This window comes from Salmo trutta, chromosome 16 (genome assembly GCF_901001165.1).
Source record: "Salmo trutta chromosome 16, fSalTru1.1, whole genome shotgun sequence".
NCBI lineage: Eukaryota > Metazoa > Chordata > Actinopteri > Salmoniformes > Salmonidae > Salmo > Salmo trutta.
Genome location: NC_042972.1, coordinates 60,453,067 through 60,478,749, shown reverse-complemented (window position 1 = coordinate 60,478,749; position 25,683 = coordinate 60,453,067). Strand labels below are relative to the sequence as shown.

The 25,683-nt window shown below is 42.0% G+C and overlaps 1 protein-coding gene across 1 annotated transcript; it reads left to right on the top strand.

Moving 5' to 3' along the window:
* Positions 1-1,771: 1,771 nt before the first annotated feature.
* LOC115151129 (adenosylhomocysteinase B) lies at positions 1,772-24,237 on the top strand. The gene is made up of 10 exons (XM_029695139.1): positions 1,772-1,921; positions 7,996-8,186; positions 12,634-12,709; positions 13,533-13,685; positions 19,257-19,369; positions 19,681-19,888; positions 20,679-20,766; positions 21,255-21,372; positions 21,482-21,676; positions 23,439-24,237. Exons 1-10 carry the CDS (start codon positions 1,894-1,896, stop codon positions 23,568-23,570), a joined length of 1,302 nt encoding a protein of 433 aa, XP_029550999.1. The 5' UTR covers positions 1,772-1,893; the 3' UTR covers positions 23,571-24,237.
* Positions 24,238-25,683: the final 1,446 nt, after the last annotated feature.

Below are 25,683 nucleotides of genomic sequence, written 5' to 3'. Positions count from 1 at the left end.
TGCTTCAAATGTGCCGCTGTTCACAGTGCTGTGGCAAAACAGGACAATGACAGAGGTTCAACTCGTGATGTTAAATTCCAGGCGCAGACGCTCTGATTTTTCAAAACGATTTGGAGCACAGTTGAAAAGTTAACACGCTGACTATACAATGGACTAATTAGAAAAATTAAAGCAGTACTTTTCAAAGCGTGAAATGGAAGGTGTCCCGTGAGAAGAGGATAAAATCTGTGTGTCTCACGGCCAATGCATGAGTTGGCAGCTCTGCTGTAACATTGGCTAGCTTTCAATAAAATGGCTAAATGGTCAACGGAATTACCTCTTCATATGATCAAGACAATTCGTATTGCATATTTCAAGTGCGCACTCGAACACATGTATCTTATTTCAGTCTTAAGAAATAATAAGCCAAATCTATTCCCCTTCATCAGACAGCAGCTCACGTTTTCACAAGAGGCTGTTTTACATCGTAAATAGAAACAGGAGTTCTGATTGGTTCTAAGTTTAGCGGTTCGGCAAATTTTCCTGTGCAGATAGTGTTCAAATGTACTTTTTATGAGAAAATGTGCAATAATTGAAGGTGCCAAGAAATGTTATAGTCATCATAAGGATGTTTTACTGTCACATACAACAAATAGGTCCTCCATCGACGGGAATCGATAAACTTCGCCCCCACTAAGGATTATCCCTCTCGCTTCGAGAAGGGGGTATCTGCCTTCCAGTATGGCGAGTGGGTGTATGGGAAAGCGAATCAGCTAATTGGGCCGATTTTTAGCCCCCCAAGCCAAGGCCATTTTGCGTGGATGATTGGGCTGCACTACGAGTCGATAAGGCGGTGATGAGTGCTCACTACTCCGGTGTTCTGCCAACCAACTTGAAGTGCTTCCAACTTGGGTATCATGGTTATGTCACTGGTGGTATCTATGACCATTTTCTCACATGATTTTATTTCAAGTATGATAGCAGTCTACACAACTAATAACTTATATTATAAACCATCTAGATGTCACTGTAATTCATATTGTTAACCATCTAGAGGTCACTAATTCATATTGTTAACTGGGTGGTTCCATCCCTAAATGCTGATTGGCTGACAGCTGTGGTATATGAGACTCTATACCATGGGTATGACAAAACATTTTATTTTTACAGCTCTAATTACTTTAGTAACCAGTTTATAATAGCAATAAAGCACCTCGGTTTGTGGTATATGGTCAAGAACGGCCGTTAGTCGTGGCCATCCCCTCAAGCCTTATTGCTTAAATCTACTACGGCAACAATCGGGACAAAGTGCCCTTCACTCCTGCTTGACAAACACGTTAACTACATAGGAAGTAGATAACTAGCCAGTATCAGGGTGACAGTAAACACACGGATACAACCTACGACGCAACAGTATCCTACACCTATCATCAGTACTTTTAATAAAAAATAAACAATCAGCAGTTTTATAGCTGAAATGTACAATTATTTTTGTAAAAGTGTTAGTGAAATACGACTCATCCTATGGTTTAAAAACGGAAGAAAAAAAAAACAGCTCAATCAAAAACCGTCTACCTATAGCAGAGCGCTTTGGTTGCCATATTGGGCTGCAGCTTTAGCTCTTCCTCTCTGCTGTTGAGCAACACACCCACCTTGGGATTCGGGTTCCTATTGGCTGCCACTCCCGGTGGCTGTGAGAGCCTATGGGTTTCATCTCACACGGGGCAGGAACATTCTCAGCCAATTGGAATCGTAAGGTGGAAGATTGGCATGGGAACTCATGAATATTACAAGAGGGCAAACGACGGCTACTTAAATTCAAGTTCACACCTATCGTTCCCTCCTTCTCTGTCCAAAGCCAGGCAGTAACAACCATACAGCGACCACGACTGAACGATCCAGAAGAAGACAATCATGTCCGAGAAACTGCCCTTCAAAGTTGGTCAGTATGAATTTACATGTATTTCTATTCTTTATCATACACGCGAGCTTTAAGTCCTTCATTTATTGTGGATTACCGGGTGGCTAGCCGGCTAATGCTGTCGCGTAGCATTGATTTTTAGCCTTCAATTGGCTAGCTAGTGCGTAATTTGTCTGACTCTAAAATAACTTAGTTAGCAAACATTTTATCTTTGGACATTTAGCTAACAAAACATTTGCACAGGTATTTATAAACGTGTATAATCCAGTTGAGGTGGAACACATGGTCCATTTTCCTGCTGCCTTCTTGTTATACATTATTTTTTTTACAACGCTTTACCCATGCATAACCGCTAACAGAAATTGAAGCATGTAAATTACATAATTTGGTAAAATGCAAGTTTTGTTACAGAACGAATAGAATCGGCATGACGAACATAACACTGGCCCGCAAGCATGGTTTCATTCAGAATACGTATTTCTAAGTTGTTGGTAGTTGTAGTCCATTTTGTCGAGCTTGGTGCTTTCGTTCGTATTCGGAACTTGGTAGTAAAACTACATAACCTAAATGTCAGTGTGTGGAGCCGCCAGTTTTCATTGATTGACAGGCAGTCTGGCACAGCAGGCAAAGCAGGGCACTGTAACAGTGTGCTATTGTTTCTGCACTAAATCCATACTGAGTTTTTTTTTATGGTTCAATTTTGGAGGGAATTGGGCACAAGTCAAGATTTGTTGTGATAAAAAAAAATGCCCGTCATTATAAATAAGAATGTGTTCTTAACGGACTTTCCTAATTAAATGAAGGTAAAATAAAACAATTCTAAGCTTCTGACTTTGGTGACAATGACTACACTTGTTTGAAAGTACTTATGTATGAAGGGAAAAATCCCCACACTTGCTTGGAAGGGTTTGATGAAGTGACACTACAGTATGTAACCGTTTAGTATTTCACCTTTCTACCAGTCTGTGTCTTACTTGGTTACATAACATTTTAAAACGTCTCACCTAGTTTTTTTCAGTCCTCACTTGTCACCTTGACACTTTAAAAACATTATTTTTTGTAATAGATGAGGGACAGTTAATCAATGGCTTGATGGTTAGTGCCCTAACCATGACCCCTGCATGACCACTTTAAATGTCAAATTCAATTGGGGAGGGTGTGCAAGGTAGCAAGGAAAATGGCTTGATGGCTGCCTTAGACTTTGTTCCACAAGTTTCTTGGTCAGAGTTGCCCAAGCGATACTTTTAGCATTGTATCATTCACTCAATATGTTGGGGTGAACTAGGCCTATTTCATTTTTTTTATTCCACTTATAAAAAATCCTGGAATAATATCCATGGCTACTTTTGAGCAGCCTATGTTTTGCCTCAGTCTTGATAGTTTTGCAGGGTGTGGACTTATTTTGGACACTTGACGCAAGCTGGACTGCTCCAGTTCAGTGTGGTTGTTTGCAGTTGGCACATATTCTGGCTCACCGCATCTGACTGGCGTACAGGAGTAAGGTTCAGTTTAACTCTCTAACCTAGTGGTGTATACCCATTTTTTTTCTTCTTTTTTTTTCTCGCCTTCATTTAACCAGGTAGGCAAGTTGAGAACAAGTTCTCATTTACAATTGCGACCTGGCCAAGATAAAGAAACAGCTGGCACCCCATGGGTTCTCAGCTGATTGTACTGATCACAGCTGGCTCCCTTGTGAACAATAAATCCAGATTCTTTGTTTAATCCCAACGCTTTGTCTTTCAATGCGGTTTGGAAACCTTTGGAGCTTTCATAAGCGAGAATCTTTTAAATACAAAATATACATTCTGTTTGCAGTTTAGATACATTTACTATGTGACATCTTATCACCTTGCGCTCGAATTTCCATTGGACCATTGATTACCTCTTTCTCAAAATACAGCCAGGTGCAACATTTCTAATCTGTGTACAGTAAGTGTCTTGTATTTGAACAATTGTTTCTTGCTTATATGAAAGTTAAATTCCAAATGTGTCAAACTATCATGTGCGAGGCATATTTGCGTTTTTATACAGAGCGTTTAGGCAGCGTCAGAGTCTTGAAATCCCCTGTGGCGGCTGACTGTCTATTCACAAAGCAGTAATGTTAAGTAACATTTACCGTCTATTTGAATGGGCTTTGTTCAGTTAGGAGACCTCTGAAGAGCACAGTGTTGGATTACAGCTGTTAAGATCCAGTAGTCGGTGGAAGCTGCAACTGATGTTGACTCCCAAACGCGTTCAGCCAGTGCAAGGCAGCTGCCAATGTCTTATTTTAAGACAAACTACTCTCACTGTCAGCCCGCTCTCCTAAACCACAGCTTGATCTCAATAGATCATGAGATGACCACTCGCAATGAGTTTTGGTTAAATTGCAAATTCTTTCAAATCAATGGCCACGAAGTGAAGGAGATGCTAAGGGATGGAAATGATCATGGACGGTTTAGACTTGATCAACCTACACTGAAAAAAAATTAGATGTAACAATTTCAAAGATTTGAGTTAGTTCATATAAGGAAATCAGTCCACTGAAATAAATAAATTAGAACCTAATCTATGGATTTCACATGGCTGGGCAGGGGCGCAGTCATGTCCCCCATCCTCTTACGATCCCACAAGTGAAGAAGCTAGATGTGGAAGTCCTGGGCTGGTGTTGTTACATGTGCTCTGCGGTTGGGAGGCCGGTTAGACGTACTGCCAAATTCTCTAAAACTATGTTGTGGGCGGCTTATGGTAGAGAAATGAACATTAACTTCTATGGGCTGCGTGGGACCTGCGGGACACAGCCAGGGAAATATCAGGGTGGCAAATTCAAAACAACAAAATCTCATAATTCAAATTTCTCAAACATATACAACTATTTTACACCATTTTAAAGATGCATCTCTCCTTAATCCAACCACATTGTCCGATTTCAGAAAGGCTATACGGCGAAAGCATAAAGTTAGATTGTTAGGACAGTGCCAACACAAGAAAAACCACAGCCATTTTCCAAGCAGGAGAGGGGTCACAAAAACCAGAAATCCAGTTAAAATGAAGCACTAACCTTTGACGATCTTCATCAGATGGCACTCATAGGACTTCATGTAACACTATATGTATGTTTTGCTCGATAAAGTTCATATTTATATCCAAAAACCCCATTTTACATTGGCGCGTGATGTTCAGAAAATATTTTGCTCATAAACGTTGATAAAATATTAAACTGTTATTCAAAGAATTATAGATAAACATCTTAATGCAACCGCTGTGACAGATTTCAAAAAAGCTTCACGGTGAAAGCACACTTTGCAATAATCTGAGTACGGCGCTCAGAAAAATACATCAGGCAATACAGATACCCGCCATTTTGGAGTCATCTAAAATCATAAATACCATTAAATATTCATTTACCTTTGATCTTCATCAGACGGCACTTCCAGGAATCCCAGGTCCACAATAAATGTTTAGTTCTAAAAAGTCCATAATTTGTCGTTTGCGCGTTCAGTAAGCTACTCCAAATGTAGGAAGCGCGGCCAAAATTTCACGACGAAGTCAAAAAAAAGTTATATTTACGTTCGTAGAAACATGTCAAATGTTGTATAGCATCAATCTTTAGGGCCTTTTTAACATAACTTCAATAATATTCCAACCGGACGATTCCAATGTCTTGAAAAATGTTATGGAACACAGCTACCTCATCACGTGAACGCGCGCCAATGAACTCGTGCTTTCCTGAGTCGCCAACTTCCCGGCCTTCTTGTTCGCTCTCTGTTCACTGCAAAAGCCTGAAAGAAGGTTCTAAAAACTGTTGACATCTAGTGGAAGCCTTAGGAAGTGCAAAATGAACCCTAAGTCACTGTGTTAGATAGGCAATGACTTGAAAAGACTACAAGCATCAGATTTCACACTTCCTGGTTGGATTTCTCAGGTTTTTGCCTGCCATATGAGTTCTGTTATACTCACAGACATCATTCAAACAGTTTTAGAAACTTCAGTGTTTTCTATCCACATCTAATAATAATTTGCAAATATTTGACTCTGGGCCCGAGTATTAGGCAGTTTAGTCTGGGCACACTTTTCATCCGAAATCGAAAATACTGCCCCCTATACCTTAACCCCTGGTCGGGCTCGACATCCAGCGAAAAATCCTATCCCCATTAGCATAACAAAATGTAATATATATTTTTTTCAAATATAGGACTATGTTATATCGTTTTATAGATACACCTCTCCTGAATCGAACCACATTGTCTGATTTCAAAAAGGCTTTACAGCAAAAGCAAAACATTAGATTATGTTAGAGGAGTATATCGTAAAAGTAGCCACATAGCCATTTTCCGACCAACCACATGCATCACAAAAAACAGCTAAATGCAGCACTAACCTTTGACAATCTTCATCAGATGACACACCTAGGACATCATGTTACACAATACATGCATTCTTTTGTTCAATAAAGTTCATATTTATATATAAAAACAGCATTTTTACATCGGCGAGTGACGTTGACTAACTATTTTCCCTCAAATTCATCCGGTGAAACAGCGCTACAATTTACTAAATTACTATTCGAAAACATTTAAAAAATGTAATATTGTCATTCTAAGATTTATAGATGAATATCTCTTGAAAGCACCTGTAATGCCAGATTTAAAAATAACTTTCCTGGATAATCACACTTTGCGATAAAAGGGGATGCGATACTCAGAAAAATAGGCTACCGTTACAGGTCAGCGCCATCTTGGAACAATCGCATATCAAATCTACTCTTGTATACTATTGTCAATAATCCCTTACCTTTGATTATCTTTATCAGAAAGCACTTCCAGGAATCCCAGGTCCACAACAAATGTATTTTTTTTCGAAAAAGTTAATCCTTTATGTCCTAATAGCTTGTTCTTGTTAGCGCGTTCTGAAGGCTGCTCCAAAACCTCCGTCGGCTGCGGGACTTCTCTCTCAACAAAATTCATTTAAAAAAAAATGTAGGTTCGTTCAAACATGTCAATCGTTGTATAACATAAATCTTTAGGGCCTTTTTCAACCAAAGCTCCAATAAGATTCAAGGGGGACGATTGCATTGTGTTTCAAAACGTTTCGAAAGGGGAGGGTAGCCAGGGGCGCCGGCGTCATAATGGTGATGGCCCTCTCCGTGTGACCACGTTCCACTGCGTCTCATTCATTCCGTTTTCACAGTAGAAAGCTCAAATCACTTTGTAAAGACTGGGGACATCTAGTAGAAGCAATAGGAAGTGCTCAATGAACCATTGCTCATGGTGTGATTAATAGGCAGAGTGATGAAATTGAGTCCGCAATTCAGGATTCCACATCCTGTTACGATCGGTCTCGGGGTTTTGACTGCCATATGAGTTCTGTTATACTCACAGACACCATTCAAACAGTTTTAGAAACTTTAGGGTGTTTTCTATCCACAAGTATTAATTATATGCATATCCTATCTTTTTCTTTTTCAAAAATTGCTGTAGCGCCCCCTATCCTAGGCGACCGTCAAGAGGTTAAAAAGTTAAGCTCTCTGGCAACAGTTCTAGTGGACTTTCCATGCCAATTGCACGCTCCCCGAACTTGACGTGGCATTGTGTTGTGACAACTGCGCATTTTACTGGCCTTTTATTGTCCCCAGCACAAGGTGCACCTATGTAATGAACATGCTGTTTAATCATCTACTTGATATGTCACACCTGTCAGGTGAATAGATTATCTTGACAAAGGGTAAAATGCTTACTAACAGGGATGTAAACAGATCTGTGCACAACATCTGAGAGAAATTTGCCTTTTGCGAGTATGGAACATTTCTGGGATCTTCTTTCAGCTCATGAAACACGGGGCCAGCACTTTACGGTTTGCCTTTAGATTTTTGTTCAGTATACATAACCTCAGTTATTCAGAAGTAGCTGAACTTGGACTTAAAGTGATAGTTTACTCAAATAAAAGTTCAGAAGCCCAAATATTTGAAGGATAAACTCTGGCTTATTTGAGCACTTTAGAAGGTGCATACCCTTTTCTAACTAACATTGAGGTCGAGAAGCTCTGATACGTTGAACTATCACTTAATCAACATGCAGAACCTGTTTATTTATGAATGTCTTTTTCCCCCTCCGTAGCTGACATCAGCCTGGCGGAGTGGGGCCGCAAAGCTATCGACATTGCAGAGAACGAGATGCCCGGCCTGATGAAGATGAGGGAGATGTACGGCCAGTCCAAGCCCCTGAAGGGTGCCCGCATTGCAGGCTGCCTCCACATGACCCTGCAGACCGCCGTGCTCATTGAGACCCTCACTGCCCTCGGAGCCGAGGTGAGAGACACACTTCCATGCAGTCTTCCTCTATTAAGGTTTGACTAGATACTTTCCTGCACACTGCATGTAGCCTCAAGTGTCACTTGTGTACTTTAAATGCTAACATCTTGGTCTGTTGACCTTCATCACATTGTCTGACAAAGGACTGTTCTATTTCAAATAAAAGTGAAACTTTGTGAGTGAGCAGTGTGCTGGAACGTCTTGTATTGGGTTAGGACTCTGGTCAGGCATAACGAGTTCATCCTGGGTTCTGAGAGTTATGTCTCGAACAGATTATTTTGGTTGGTCATATTAGAATTGGAAAGCAGGTCTCAATCTTGCAGGTTTGAAAACCACTGCAAGAAGGGCAATGAAACTTATTTGAATAAGATCCTCTTTTGGCAAAGACACGGCTAAACCTTAGCTTGTTTTTGCTAAGGCATCATGACCGTGGGAATGGAGAAGTCCACACAAGTGTTTCGGTTGACCGTGTCAACTAAATGTAAGTCACTGTTGATTTGCCCCTGTGGTAGCATTCCACCACAACACTTTAGATTAATTTGGTCAGCCCAAAGTCTAACTCATTCAGTTGGATTAAGCAGATGCTAATTTGATCTCAATAAATGTGAATTGTTAGTTGAATCTTGATGGTGAACATTACATTTCCATTTTTGTATTGATGAAACTGTCAAGTGTCATCGACCGAGTCGCTTATGAAAATGTCCAGGCCTACACTGCATTCGGAAAGTATTCAGACCCCTTGACTTTTCCACATTTTGTTACGTTACAGCCTTATTCTAAAATGTATTAAAACATATTATTTCAGCAATCTACACACACTACCCAATAATGACAAAGCTAAAACGTTACAGCCATATTCAAAAATGGATTAAGTAGTTTTCCTTAGTCGGCACACAATAACCTATTTTTATTTTGTCATTACAGGGTAAGACATTTTTGAAAAAGTTTAATACAATCACATTTACCGGTATTCAGACCCTTTACTCTAGAGGTCGACCGATTATGATTTTTCAACGCTGATACCGATTACTGGAGGACCAAAAAAAGCCGATGCCGATTTGTTTTCTGTATTTGTAATAATGACAATTACAACTATACTGAATGAACACTTTTATTTTAACTTAATATAATAAATCAATAAAATCAATTTTGCCTCAAATAAATAATGAAACATGTTCAATTTGGTTTAAATAATACAAAGTGTTGGGAGAAGAAAGTAAAAGTGCAATATGTGCCATAAACATGAGCTTTTTTATAAGTTCCTTGCTCAGAACATATGAAAGCTGGTGGTTCCTTTTAACATGTCTTCAATATTCCCAGGTAAGAAGTTCTAGGTTGTAGTTATTATAGGACTATTTCTCTCTATACCATTTATATTTCATATACCGTTGACTATTGGATGTTCTTATAGGCACTTTAGTATTGTCAGTTTAACAGTATAGCTTCCGTCCCTCTCCTCGCCCCTACCTGGGCTCAAACCAGGAACACATCGAAAACAGCCACCCTCAAAGCATCGTTATCCATTGCTCCACAAATGCCGTGCAGAGCAAGGGGAACAACTAATTCAAGGTCCCAGAGCGAGTGCCGTCACCGATTGAAACGCTAACTAGCTAGCCATTTCACATCGGTTACACCAGCCTAATCTCGGGAGTTGATAGGCTTGAAGTCATAAACAGCTCAATGCTTGAAGAGCTTCTGGTAAAAGCACGAAAGTGCTGTTTGAATGAATGCTTACGAGCCTGCTGCTGCCTACCACCGCTCAGTCAGACTGCTCTATCAAATCATAGACTTAATTATAACATAATAACACACAGAAATACGTTAATATGGTCAAATCCGGAAACTATCATTTGGAAAACAAAACATTATTTCAGTGAAATATGGAACCGTTCCGTATTTTATCTAACGGGTGGCATCCCTAAGTCTAAATATTGATGTTACATTGTACAACCTTGAATGTTATGTCATAATTATGTACAATTCTGGCAAATGAATTAGTCTGTAGGAATAAATGGTCTTCACACAGTTCGCAACGAGCCAGGTGGCCCAAACTGCTGCATATACCCTGACTGCTTGCACGGAACGCAAGAGAAGTGACACAATTTCCCTAGTTAAAAGAATGTCATGTTAGCAGGCAATGTTAACTAACTAAATATGCAGGTTTAAAAATATATATTTGTGTATTGATTTTAATAAAGGCATTGTTGTTTATGGTTAGGTACACATTGGAGCAACGACAGTGCTTTTTTCGCAAATGCGCTCGTTAAATCATCACCCGCTTGGAGAAGTAGGCTATGATTTGATGAGAAATTAACAGGCACCGCATCGATTATATGCAACGCAGGACACGCTAGATAAACTAGTAATATCATCAACCATGTGTAGTTAACTAGTGATTATGTTAAGATTGATTGTTTTTTATAAAATAAGTTTAATGCTAGCTAGCAACTTACCTTGGCTTCTTGCTGCACTCGCGTAACAGGTAGTCAGCCTGCCACGCAGGCCCCTCGTGGAGTGCAAGGCGGGGTTAGAGTGTTGGACTAGTAACCGGAAGGTTGCAAAAACTAATCCCAGAGGTGACAAGGTAAAAATATGTCGTTCTGCTCCTGAACAAGGCAGTTAACCCACCGTTCCTAGGCCGTCATTGACAATAAGAATGTGTTCTTAACTGACTTGCCTAGTTAAATAAAGGTAAAAGAAATCGCCCACAATCGGTGTCCAAAAATGCCGATTACGGATTGTTATGAAAGCTTGAAATAGGCCATTCCGATTAATCGGTCGACCTCTACTTTACTCACTACTTTGTTGAAGCATCTTTGTTAGCGATTAGTCTTCTTGGGTATGAAGCTACAAGCTTGGCACACCTGTATTTGGGGAGTTTCTCCCATTCTCTGCAGATACTCAAGTTTTGTCAGGTTGAATGGGGAGTGTCGTTTCACAACTATTTTCAGGTTTCAGAGATTTTCAATCTGGTTCAAGTCCGGGCTCTGGCTGGGTCACTCAAGGATATTCAGAAACTTGTCTCAAAACCACTCCTGCGTTGTCTTGGCCACAGAGGAACTCTAGAGCTCTGTAAGTGACCATTGGGTTCTTGGTCGTATCCCTGACCAAGGCCCTTCTCCCCCGATTGCGCTGTTTGTCCGGGCGGCCAGCTCTGGGAAGAGTTCCAAACTTCTTCCATTTAAGAATGATAGTGGCCGCTGTTATTGGGGATGTTCAATGCTGCGTACACTTATTTTTTGTTGTTGTACCCTTCCCCCAGATCTGTGCCCCGACACAATCCTCTCTTGGAGCTCTACTGACAATTCCTTCGACCTCATGGCTTAGTTTCTGTTTTGACATGCACTGTCAACTGTGGGACCTTTTTAAATAGACAGGTGTGCCTTTCCAAATCATGTCCGGTCAATTGCATTTACCACAAGTGGTCTGCAAGTTGTGGAAACATCTCTCAAGGATGGTCAATGGAAACAGGATGCACCTGAGCTTTGTATTTTATTTTTTGATCTGCAAAAATGTCTAAACCTGTATTCTTTGTCATTGTGTGTAGATTGAGGACAAAGTACTTAATCCATCTTAGAATAAGGCTGTAATGTTACAAAATGTAGAAAAAGGGAATGGGTGTGATACATTTCTGAATGCACTATACATGCATGCACTCACTACCGGTCAAAAGTTTTAGAACACACTCATTCAACGGTTTTTATTTATTTGTACTATTTTCTACATTGTAGAATAATAGTGAAGACGATTAAATAACACATGGTATCATGTAGTAACCAAAAGTGTTAAACAAATAAATATATTTTAGATTCTTCAAAGTAGCCAAACTTTGCCTTGATGACAGCTTTGCACACTTGGCATTCTCTCAACCAGTTTCATCAGGTCGTCACTTGGAATGCATTTCAATTAACTGGTGTGGTTTAAGTTAATTTGTGGAACTTCTTTCCTTAATTCGTTTGAGCCAATCGGTTGTGTTGTGACAAGATAGTCAATCTTCTGTATATCCCCCCGCCCTTCCTATTTGGTAAAAGACCAAGTCCACATTTTAAGGGTGAGAACAGCTCAAATAAGCAAAGTGAAACGACAGTCTGTCATTACTTTAAGACATGAATGTCAGTCAATATGGAACATTTTGAGAACTTTGACAGTTTCTTCAAGTGCAGTTGGAAAAACCATCAGGCGCTATGATGAAACAGTAAAAAATTTAATTAACAAACCCTTGAATGAGTAGATGTTCTAAAACTTTTTACATGTCTGTATGTATCTGACGTCTAGCCCGTGGTAACGGTAGCAACCTCCTTCCCCACTCACTGCACCAAGTGAGCACAATTTAAATGGACTCGTTATCTGTCAGTAAGCAATGTTCTGAGAATTACAAAAGGACTTGTGTGGGAGTGCGTACTGAGTGTCCTAGTCAACCTGTGACCGTTTTTCTCTTTTGTAGGTTCAATGGTCCAGCTGCAATATCTTCTCCACTCAGGACCACGCCGCTTCAGCCATTGCCAAAACTGGTGTTCCAGGTACACACAACTGTTTGTTTATAATACCCCAAGACCTGCTCTGTGTTTAGCACTGGTTTCTACCGGCTCTCACTTGGCCCTTGTGCAACAGTAAGAGATAAGGCAGACCAGAAGTACACAAGGGTCCTCAATTGATCTTTTAAGGCCTAAGGGGCAGAGTGCATAGTCCAATTTTATTTAATTCAGGAGAACGCCTATATTCCTTGCCTAACATTCATCCTAGGATGTCTCTCTGAGATGTCACCATTGCTTAGCGCAACATTATCCTGGCAGTCATGTCAATCTGAAGTTCAAGAGGATATTTCCTGTGTGGTTTTCCAAATGTAATGACGTAACACTCGAGTGGTGTTCTGGGTGAGAAGTTACGAGGTGTCTGCATCAGTGGGGTGCTTAATTGGTTTGAGCTATAGCCAGGTTTCAGCCACTCGCTGTTCAAAGCCTCGAATGGCATAGGTTGGCGTGATTCCTGAGTAACACTTTTCCAGGCGTAATCCGTAGCCCAGTGTGACTGTGGTGGTGGTGGGGGGGACGGACGGACGGACCGACCTGGAACGCGCCCATTGTGTGTCAAATGAGTTTTGGAAAGCTCTTCACACTTCAGTTAACGACAGTAGTTGGATTTGTCAAGGAATTGATCATAAGCCAAGAATGTATTACTTGTTTCACTAAAAAGAACTTCACCTAATGGATAAAATGTTAGATGAAAATGAATGTTCCAATTGGTAGTGCCTTTTTAGAATGTTTTCTTCTGCTTCATGCCTATAGACCACAACCCTTGTCTCTGCCATTGCAAAGCAGTCTCTCCTCAACTCTTTCATTGCAGTGTACGCCTGGAAGGGCATGACCGATGAGGAGTATGTGTGGTGCATTGAGCAGACCATCTACTGGAAGGATGGCCAGCCCCTCAACATGATCCTGGATGATGGCGGTGACCTTACCAACATGGTCCACAAGAAGTACCCCAAACTGCTGTCAGGTACGGGAGCTAGCTACCTCTGACAACCGTCAGGGCCTCACAGATGGGGCAGCTTAATCAATGAAACAAGGCACTGTATTGTTACACCTTACAGATCTGCAAACATTAAAGGTATAGGGAGGAAAATAGGATTTACTGGTCCCAATTTGCTCCCTCCCCCTTGGCCCCACCAGATCTGGGTAGGTTTAATAAAGTAGTCTAGTGGTTGAGCACCCATTTTGCTTTCAGTGTAATTGAGTCCGCAGACTCGCTAGTCCGGCATCCCATTGTGACATAGCTAGGCTGCTCTGAGACCACCATCCATGGGGATGCACATCCCAAAATCCCCAACCAAACAGGGTTCCACGTACACATCTATTAATTTGAATGTGGTGATGGTTGGAGAAGTGGCCTGAGCCGTGCTGAGAATACCAAAAGTATGAAAGCCAACTGGTCCAATATTCTAGGACACTGCTGTGCATACACGTTTTGGACTCTGATGTTTACAGATCTGTGAAGTGTCTGAGGGTTAGTTGGCACTTGCCTTGGCTTATGGGTGTTTTGAGGCACTGTGCTTTTACTGGTACTTCCTGCATTGTCCACTAGTGTTGCTGCAGGTAGGAAATATCAAAGATCTATTATATTGACAAGATAGTAGTGACTGCTCTAACAATGGAAATGCATGTCCTCAAAGATGAAAGGCGAGATCAGGTGAGACCCTTCTAGCCAATGAGAGGGCAGATACGAGTGAGTGAACAAGTACAACTAAGTTAATTTCTCTTGAGTCGGAATGGTGCTATGCCGGTGTTGTGCCGAAAATCTCCCCCCTGCCAGAATCCCCCCCCCCTCGTGTGAACGCGCACACTCAATTCTTCATTCCCGCGACTTGCTTGCTAGTTGAGATTTCTAGCTACCAAAATGATTATGAAGTGTGCCAGGCCTTGCAGTCCCAAGATAGGTGGGACCCCCCCCCCCCCAACTAATTTCCTTAAATTTTGTAACTAGTCAAATACTTTCGGTGGCACACATCAATTAAATACTTTCTATAGAACAAACTTCATCAGGATAGGCAACCGAAATGAATAATTAATGTATGTGTGTTATATTAAACAGAGGAAGTAAAAGGCAGGCAGGCAAACATTTCAGAACAACTACTAATCGAATAAGACATGGGAGAGATGACGAATTTTGGCAAAGAGATGTATTTATAGACTAATACACCCGATACAAATAGCCAAACCGAAAACTGCAGACATTACTAGTGCCTTCCCCACGACCAAACCGCCATAAAATTTAAATGAAACGCAGCCTAACGTGATCATTGACCGCTGCCTTGAAGGACACAAATGAAACATGCTTTCTGCTACTAAGATCAGTGAAATGTCGGCTAAACTGACAACTGAGTGAAGAGCAGAAATCCCAACTAGCAAGCAAGTTGCAGTTGCAGGAATGAAAAATTGAGTGTGTGTTCATGCGGGATGGGGTGGTTCTGGCAGGGGTGAGATTTTTGGCACAACACCGTTCCTCAAGTTATAACGCGTTAGTTGCTCACTGGACCCTGGCAATCTGTGTGAAATGTTAACTAACTAATGTTTTCCCTTACGCTCTGCCTGAAAGAGACCCTTTGTTGGCATAATGGATATCATGCTCAGCTGGCACATAGTAGAATAGATGTACACAGGCAGAAAGTGTAAGATGTTTTTGTTGTGTTGAACTTCACAGTAACACGTGAGTGAGGCGGATAATAAAAAAAAAATATATATATATATCTCGGTGAACGTTTATTTTTCCACACGTGTGTAGCCTTGTGCACTTGATCGACGTCAACAATAGTGGCCACTATATAATAGAGCAACAATAGAATGCCTGTTTCATTCTATTTCTACTTTAATGTTTTTTTTCACAAGTGCAATATTTAGGTGTGTTTGGTCACGCGCTCTATTATAAGGGTTGTAATGGCTAACTGCAATATTAGTGGATTTTTCTCAAGACTTGAGTGTCATTTGCAGTAAAGTTTAGGCAACAAATAACATTGCTTTCTTTTAAAAAAAAAATGCTGTGAGTTAGGTTCACATTAACCACTATTTTACACAGACTGATCATGTAGATCGTATTTGTTGTTTAATTAGTTAAAACCTGCATTTCCCCCTAGCAGGGATAATTGTTTTTGCATGTTTCAGTGCAAAAAAGTCACCTTTTTGTCCCTCACCAGTTTTCATCCCTGGGCGAGGCTTTTCAGCTGGCATTTACTTAACAATGGCTAACTGAACTTTTTAAACATTCTCATAAAGCAACAGTCTTTCTGAGTTTGATTCTGCTCACCAGAAGTCTTTGTCACACTCCTGAGTGAAACACTAGACTGCATTAACATAACACTGGCTGCCCACTAATGTGGGTTGTCTTAATGGAAATGAACTGTAAGATCAGTGATTTTACACCTTGATTTTCTCAAGCTGATCCCCTCCAAAGGACTTAAAGTGTAGCTAAAAATAAGTAAATTAGGGGAGAGTCAATGAAATCAACCATACAAATATATTGTAGTGAATTTGGGGAATAATCTGGTTGGAAGTGAGCTGGCAACCAGAGGCTTGTTGGGATCAAATCCTAGATGCCATTGCCTGCCGGTGTCCCCTTGAGCAAGACACTTAACCCCCCACAACAACAGCTCCCTGGGCACCCAGTGTGGCAGCCCCCGCACCTCTCAAACTTGTACATTGGATTTGGAAAGTATTCTCCTTCACTCTTTCTACGTTTTGTTACTTTACAGCCTTATTCTAAAATTGATTAAATATTTTTTTTTCCCCTCAATCTACACACAATACCCCATAATGACAAAGCAAAAACAGGTTTGTATTAAACAAATTAATTAGGGCATTTACATAAGTATTCAGACCTTTTATTTGAAGCACATTTGGCTGTGATTACAGCTTCGAGTCTTCTTGGGTATGACGCTACAAGCTTGGCTCACCTGTATTTGCGGCGCTTCCCATTTATTTTCTGCAGATCCTTTCACGCTTTGTCATGTTGGATGGGGAATGTCGCTGCACAGCTATTTTCAGGTCTCTCCAGAGATGTTTGATCGGGTTCAAGTCCGTGCTCTGGCTGGGCCCCTCAAGACTTGTCCCAAAACCACTCCTGCTCTGTCTTGGTTGTGTGCTTAGGGTCGTTGTCCTGTTGGAAGGTGAACCTTCGCCCCAGTCTGAGGTCCTGCTCTGGAGCGGGTTTTCATCAAGGAGCACTCTGTACTTTGCTCCGTTCATCTTTCCCTCGACCCTGACTAGTCTCCCAGTCCCTGCCACTGGAAAAACATCCCCTCAGCATGATGCTGCCGCCACCGTGCTTCACCGTAGGGATGGTGCCAGGGTTCCTACAGACGGGTTGCTTGGCTTTCAGCTCAAAGATCAAGTCTTGGTTTCATCAGACTGGAGAATCTTGTTCCTCGTGGTCTGAGTCCTTGAGGTATGTTTTGGAAAACTCCAAGTGGGCTGTCATGTGCATACCACCCTGCATCCCACTGCTGGCTTGCTTCTGAAGCTAAGCAGGGTTGGTCCTGGTCAGTCCCTGGATGGGAGACCAGATGCTGCTGGAAGTGGTGTTGGAGGGCCAGTAGGAGGCACTCTTTCCTCTGGTCTAAAAAAAATATCCCAATGCCCCAGGGCAGTGATTGGGGACGCTGCCCTGTGTAGGGTGCCGTCTTTTGGTTGGGACGTTAAACGGGTGTCCTGACTCTCTGAGGTCATTAAAGATCCCATTGCACTCATCGTAGGACACCGGGGTTAACACCCCTACTCTTGACTAAATTCCCAATCTGGCCCTCATACCATCACGGCTGTCTAATCATCCCCAGCTTACAATTGGCTCATTCATCCCCCTCCTCTCCCCTGAAACTATTCCCCCAGGTCGTTGCTGTAAATGAGAATGTGTTCTCAGTCAACTTACCTGGTAAAATAACGGTAAAATTAAAAATGTCCCTTTTACTGAGGAGTGGCTTCCATCTACCATAAATGCCTGATTGGTAGAGTGCTGCAGAGATGGGAGAACCTACCAGAAGGAAGATCATTTCCACAGAGGAACTCTAGAGCTGTCAGTGACCTTCGGGTACATGGGATTTGGTCAGGGAGGTGACCTTCTCCCCTGATTGCTCAGTTTGTCTGGATGGCCAGCTCTAGGGGGAGTCTTGGTGGTTCCAAACGTCTTCCATTTAAGAATGGAGGCCACTGTGTTCTTGGGGACCTTCAATGCTGCAAATATTTTTTGGTACCCTTCCCCAGATCGGTGCCTCGACACAATCCTTTTCTGAGCTCTACGCACCATTCCTTTGATTGATTTTTGTGCTCGTTTTTTTTTTTTTTTTGCTCTGAAATGCACTGTCAACTGTTGGACCTTATATAGACAGGTGCGTGTGCCTTCCCAAATAATGTCCAAGCAATTGAATTTACCACAGATGTTTTTACCAAGTTGTAAAAACATCTCTAGGATGATCAATGAAAACCAGATGCACCTGAGCTCAATTTCAAGTCATAGCAAAGGGTCTGGATACTTATGTAAATAAGGTATTTCTGTATTTTTTTTACTTTTTTTATTTTTTATTTTTAGTTTGAATTCATTTGCAGACATTTCTAAACCAGTTTTTTTTCTTTGTCATTATGGGGTATTGTGTGTAGATTGAGAATAATTTATTCAGTTTTAGAATAAGGCTAATTTAACAATGTGGAAAGTTAAGAGGTCTGAATACTTGTCTTTTCGGAGGGGTTTGGGTAAAAGCGTAAGTCAAATTTCAGGTGGCCCTCTTCATTTTAATCCTGGTCGGTGATACCCCCCCCCCCCTGAATTCGCAACATTGGTGTAAAAAGTGGGTCGTGGGGGGGGGGGGCACTCTCTTCCGAACAACGGGGGTGGTGTAGCAACCATGACCTGACGTCTAATGAGTCTGTCAATAGGTTCAAACCTCTTGGTTTAACTGTTAAGGTTTTGTCAAGACAGTTGCTGGGCCTGGGTTTGTGTCCTGGTTGGGGCTACCCACCGAAATTGCTACAATATACTGTACTTCCATGGTTGGTTTCATTGACACTGCCCCTAATTTGACCTATTTTCAGCTACAACTTCCAAGTCTGTTGGCGAGGATCCGCTTGAGCATATTAAGGTGAAAAATCCCTGATCTACAAGTGGGATTGCCCAATTTCGAGTCAAGTTTTACAATGTATTTTTTGCAAGGGTGGTACTTCTGTAATTGTATCCAGGGCTGTTGGTTGGAGTCTTGTACACTAGGTGGCAGCATTACTCCACAAAGCCTATACTGAGAGAACCTCATAACTAAAGGGATTTGGCAAGCAACATGCAGCAGGCACTCTAACAGTGACCGTTAACTTAAATGCAGTACCGGGGGAATGTTACTTTGGATTGAAAACATTCCAAACAGCAATCAAGTTAACTTGCCATTCATAGTAGTTAACTCGGGAGAGATACGGCTATGGTCCTGATAATTTTCCACCATTATTTTGGTGCCACGTACCAGATGTGAATGCCATGACAAATGGTCTTAATTTAACATTGTCAAACATGGTCAAAACAATGTTAATTGTCTCCCCTCAGGAATCAAGGGGGTGTCTGAGGAGACCACCACCGGGGTGCACAACCTGTACAAGATGATGAAGAACGGCGACCTCAAGATCCCAGCCATCAACGTCAACGACTCAGTCACCAAGGTAGACCCACTCGTCCTCCCATAGTAGAGCCATGCATACATCCTCTGCTCTTAATGGTGCCATTAAATTATGCTGGTGAATGCAATGTATTAAATGGGAGAGCAACATGTAGAATGTAAACTGAATTAATATAGATGGGTCATTAATAGAACTGATACAATTGCATGGTTTATCCAACCATCGTTGGTTGGCATAAAATGCATTTATACTTGTGCATTTTGTAATGTTGCATCCTCTTGAGTAGGCAGCGGTACTAAGTTCCAATACAGTAACTCCCTCTCTTAATACCATCGCTCTCCCCCCCCCCCCAGAGCAAGTTTGACAACCTGTACGGCTGCAGAGAGTCTCTGATTGATGGGATCAAACGGGCCACAGACGTGATGATCGCCGGGAAGGTGGCGGTTGTTGCCGGTTACGGTGATGTTGGCAAGGGCTGCGTTCAGGCCCTCCGTGGGTTTGGTGCCCGAGTCATTGTCACAGAGGTTGACCCCATCAACGCCCTGCAGGCTGCCATGGAGGGTCTGTACCTTTTTAAGTTTGGTTATATGACAACGTTATTGTTTCGATTTAATTTACATTATCCCAGGACGTTCTTGGAGATTCAACAGCTCATAGAAAGTAGGTTATAGATGTGTGTTCCTTTATCTCTGGTGCCTGGCAAATAAAATTGAGAGAACTGTTCAGGGCCATGTTATAAGTGCCAATAATTTCTGCTTTACCCCATCTCATTTGTTCACTGCAGCAGCGAGTTCACCTTTTACTTTTGAGCTTAAGTTATTGATTACTAATTCTACATTTTTGTCCGTATTGTGTAGTGTATTTTTTTTGGGGGGGGGGGTTTCACCCCTTTTTTTCTCCCCAATTTCGTGGTATCCAATTGGTAGTAGTTAGTCTTGTCTCATCGCTGCAACTCCCGTACGGACTCGGGAGAGGCGAAGGTGGAGAGAGCCATGTGTCCTCCAAGCCACACTGCTTTTTGACACAATGCACATCCAACCCGGAAGCCAGCCGCACCAATGTGTCAGAGGAAACACTGTATACCTGGCAACCATGTCAGTGTGCACTGCACCCTGCCCACCACAGGAGTCGCTAGTGCACGATGAGACAAGGATATCCCTGCCGGCCAAACCCGGACGACGCTGGGCCAATTGTGCACCGCCCCATGGGCCTCCTCCGGCGACCGAGCCTGGGCTCGAACCCAGAATCTCTAGTGGCACAGCTAGCACTGCGATGCAGTGCCTTAGACCACTGCGCCACTCAGGAGGCCTTATTGTGTAGTATTTAATTGTATTTTGTGATAATGTTGTAGGATACGAAGTCACCACCATGGAGGAGGCTTGCAAGGAGGGAAACATCTTTGTAACCACCACTGGCTGTGAGGACATTCTTTTGGGCAAGTAGGTATCATTTTGGAGACCTGTAGAGCACCATGCAACTTGTGTTCAGCACTGTCTGATCAGAAGAACAGTTAAAATCCTACCTCGTTATTATTCCTCAATTCAGTGATTTCTATTCAACACACATGCATTGAGTAGACGTTACCTCTAGGTACAGATCTCGGATCGGCTTATTCTCGCCTAATCCTTTTTGAAGATTGGCCACTAGCCTATAACCCTTCCCATTAGTGGAGGAAACTTAAAGCTGACCTGATGCTGCATTCACGTGCCATCAAACTGGGAATCTGAGTTTTAACATTAACTTAAGTTATTTAAGTAGAGCTTCCTATTGGTTGATTTTGATTCTTTCAAGTGGGGAAACTCGGGATCATCTTTCTACAACCAGTAGACATTTCTGAGTTTTTAGGGGCAACAGCATCCTTCTCTGAAATGCAACTGCTGCCGTGTCTACAACAGGACATGAATGTGTACACTGGTGTGTTCCCCAGACACTTTGAGCACATGAAAGACGACTCCATCGTTTGCAACATCGGCCACTTCGACTGTGAGATTGACATGAACTGGCTTAACGCCAACGCAGCCGAGAAGATAAACATCAAGCCACAGGTAAGACATGACATACAGAGCACATTTAGTGTGTGTGTGTGGTTAGTCTACAGTAGTTTATCTCTTGAGTTTCGGCCATTGTCCTATACCAACGTTCTCCTCCCGCCAGGTGGACCGCTACCGCATGAAGAGTGGCCGCCACATCATCGTGCTGGCTGAGGGCAGATTGGTTAATCTGGGCTGTGCCATGGGTCACCCCAGCTTTGTCATGAGCAACTCCTTCACCAACCAGGTGTTGGCCCAGATTGAGCTGTGGAAGAACACCAGCAAGTACCCCCTGGGAGTTTACTTCCTGCCCAAGAAGGTGAGCCATTGAGCGAAGAAACGTTTCCAATTTCCACAAGATTGATGTGTATTATGTAGCTATGCGGTTGCGGGAACTAAAGTTGTGTTGCACTGTGAATTTGGCAGAACAAATGCTGCAATGCGTGCGCAATATGGCGCTCTAGTCTTGCGACTTATAGCGATAGTTTGTCACGACCTGTATATGGTGCAGGATTTTAAAAAGGGTTCAATATTTTCAGTGCCTGGAGCTGTATACAGTTTATTAGGAAGAAATGTTGCGATAAGACATGGAAATCTTGAGTGGGGTATTCTCTAGAAAGCAAGCATTGTATCCAAAGTTGACCATGCTGTAACCCTTGATCGAAATGAACTGGTTTCAGACTGTGGAAAAATACCAGGTGGACACAAGTAGATTTTTGCAGTTCTGAGCATTAGACATGCATTTTTGCAGTTAGTATGCTCCATTAACATTACAGAGTAGCCTGTATTCAGTTTCCAGAACTGTGTAATGCATATTTTATTCATCTCTGCTTGAGTTGTTTTTAAAGGCAAATTCTGCCACTTTCAACCTATTCATTATCTCAGCACCATACCAGTGTCTCCATACAGTATGTGAAAATGGCGTGTTTCGTTGATCTGGTGTTAAGGTCAGAAGGTCCTAAAAAAAAAAAAAAAAAGGCTTCTGTCATCACCGGGTAGGATTAAAATGAAGAAAAACAGTGATTTTTCAAAAACTGCAATGAGTTTCCTTGCTCCCCATGTCTCCACGAATCTTAGTGTTTGAAAATGATTGGGTAGAACTTTTCAATTTTATTTTCTACAAAATGTAAGTGTGCTCTGTTTTCACATATGTAAACACTGGTATTGTACTGAAAAGTAGTGGAATTGCCCTTTAATGCTCGGCTATTGACAGTCCTACCATCTGACTGGGAATTGGCAATTTCACTATCAAATTGTGTCCTTTAAGGCAGAATTGTTAATAGCCCATGTTGGATTTGGGCATCATTGCTTTCACTGTACATTTTAGATTTTTGGGCATAGTTTTTAATGTGTATATTATGTCTTGTGACTATTCAAAGAAATTGAAATTAGGCTAAATGGATTAATGATTACCTCAAATGGGTAGCCAAATGAGGCTCTCTGTACTTGGGGCAGAAATTTTGCATTGCAGTGTCATTTTGCACTGAGTGACACATGGGTTGTGGTGAACATCTTAAGGCCTTTAACTGAAGCCATATGCTCAGAGCTGAGTGCAAGAGATATACTCATGAGAAGATGGGAACTAAGCCAGGGAAGGTTCTCTTGAGTGTCTGCCGACTAGCAGGAATTCTGTCCATAGCATCACGAACCGTACCCCATGTGATTCAAAAACATTCCAGCTGCTAACTTAACCCATCCCTAAGAGGTCAACCTATTGCCATGAGAGAATGTTTTTTTATTTATTTTGTTGAAGAGTACATGGTCTGTCAAATAGAAGAACCACCCCTCTGCTATATCATTCTTCTGTTGCTAAAAACCTAATGTTCAGCCTTGTCTTGACGGCCTTGTTTTGACAGCTCCATTGGATTCTGTCTGCTCTTGGCATTGAGGCCAGTTTTGACATTTTTCCTGTGATTTTGACCCAACTGCTTGGGAGCAACAAAGCATGTTAATTTTTTGTTTGGTGGGGTGAATGTGGTTTTGAGTGATTGAACCCCGTAACTAATCGACGTGTTTTGTCCCAGTGTAAGGAAACTTTTATTCAGAATTTGACTTGTGAAATCCTTTTCTCTTGTCTGCAGCTGGATGAGGAGGTGGCTGCTGCCCATCTTGACAAGCTCGGTGTCAAGCTGACCAAGCTTTCAGATAAGCAGGCCAAATACCTGGGACTGCCCCGCGAAGGACCCTTCAAGCCTGACCATTACCGTTATTGAGAGATGTCAGGAAGGTGGCCAAGCAGCGGCCCAGACTCATGGTGGGGGTCTGATGGTGGCACATGGACACGTGGGTTTGGGTAGGCCAAGACTCCCAGGAGTCTTTTGGAGGTTAGGACATTTTTGCTAATGCTCTGCTTCAACTACCCTTTAAACTGTCTTGCCCATTCTACCTACCTTTTAGATTCCAACCAGAGCTCCTTCGCCTTTCAAGTAACAAGTGCTAAGTTGCTTCTAAAGGCATTATTCTTGTTATAAATTGCATTCCCTCTTTGATCATGTAAAAAACTTGATGCTTTTAGTTGAAAATCCCCATACTATTCAAGTTTACATATACACCATAGCTAATATGGCAATAAGTGCTGGTTTCATATCATTGTCTTACGGAGAAACTCCGAAGTACCACCAAAGCAGTTCTTGCCTGTCTTAAAGAACACACTTACTCAGTTTCCCCATTTGCTTATTTTGTAAGTCTAGGATTATGGCTGATGGGACAGAAAACGTCCAAGTGCTTTCCTGTTCTGTTTTCTTAGCTGAACTGTGACGGAATGGGCTGTGGTCTGGTGGAACATATACGGCCATGTTTAACGGTTACGTTGTTTATCCCAAGTGTTGCATTTCCTACAGTACTTGCACTGAAATGTGATGCAATAAAGATACAATTTTACTGGCTTGTAAGTCTCTTATTTTCAAAAAGGATGAACTTGTTTGCCATTGACGTATGGCAAACGCAAGAGTTGAAATAATGCACTGTATGCTGCAATGCAGAGAACAAAGGAGGGCAACTCAACCTGTCAGAATCCTCAATTGAAATTCTGCCAGCACACCATTGTTGCAGTTAATCTGCATGTGGCAAATTGGAGCCGTGCAAAGCTATTCATTGGGGGATTATGCATGTGAACGTTATCAATGAAGCTCAATTTGCTCTGCAATATCAACATTTTGATTTAATGTAACTTGACTAATTGAATACCAGTTTCTTGCCGTTATTCCCTGTCCCCACCAACACTCATTGAACAACTCTGCCGTATATGTTTGAAGCATTTGGGTTTGAAACTGACCTGTTCTTAGTCAGGAAAAAGTGAATAAATAAATGCCAATTTCAAGGCTTGAAAATCTTACACTACAGTCTGCTTACGGTCTGGAAATCTTGAACTACGTTGATCCAAGGTATACAGATACACTACCTTCGGAAAGTATTCAGACCTTTTGGCTTTTTACACATTTGTTAGGTTACAGCCTTATTCTCAGCAAAAAAAATCCTCAATCTACACACAATGCCCCATAATGATAACGCAAAAACAGGTTTTTAGACATTGTACATTTTTTTTTTTTTTTACAGAATACTTGTGTAAATGTGAGACTTTATTCAGTACATTGTTGAAGAACCTTTGGCAGCAATTAACAGCCTCACGTTAAGTTTGGCACATCTTTATATTATGCACAGCTATTTTCAGGTCTCCAGAGATGCTCAAGGACATTGAGACTTGTCCCGAAGCCACTCCTGTGTCGTCTTGGCTGTGTGCTCAGTCGTTGTCCTGCTGGAAAGTGACCGTTGCCCCAGTCTGAGGTCCTGAGTGCTCTGGAGCAGGTTTTCATCAAGGTTCTCTACTTTTCTGTTTTAATCTTTGACTCCATCCTGACTGGTCTCCCAGTCCCTGCTGCTGAAACAGGCCACCACCATGCTTCACCGTAGGGATGGTGCCAGGTTTCCTCCAGATGTGATGCAGAAGAGTTCAATCTTGGATTTATCAGACCAGAGAATCTTGTTTCCCTTAGGTGCCTTTTGGCAAACTCCAAGCAGGCTTTCATGCCTTTTACTGAGGAGTGGCTTCTGTCTGGCCACTCTACCATGAAGGCCAGATTGGTGGGAGTGCTACAGAAATGATTGTCCTTCTGGAAGTTTCTCCCATCTCCACAAAGGAGCTCTAGAGCTCTGTCAGTGAGACCAGCGGGTTCTTGGTCACCTCCCTGACCAAGGCCCTTCTCCCCTAATTGCTCAGTTTGGCTGGGTGACCAGCTCTAGGAAGAGTCTTGGTTCCAAACTTCTTCCATTTAAGAATGATGGAGGCCACTGATCTTCAGTGCTGCAGAAATTTCTTGGTACCCTTCC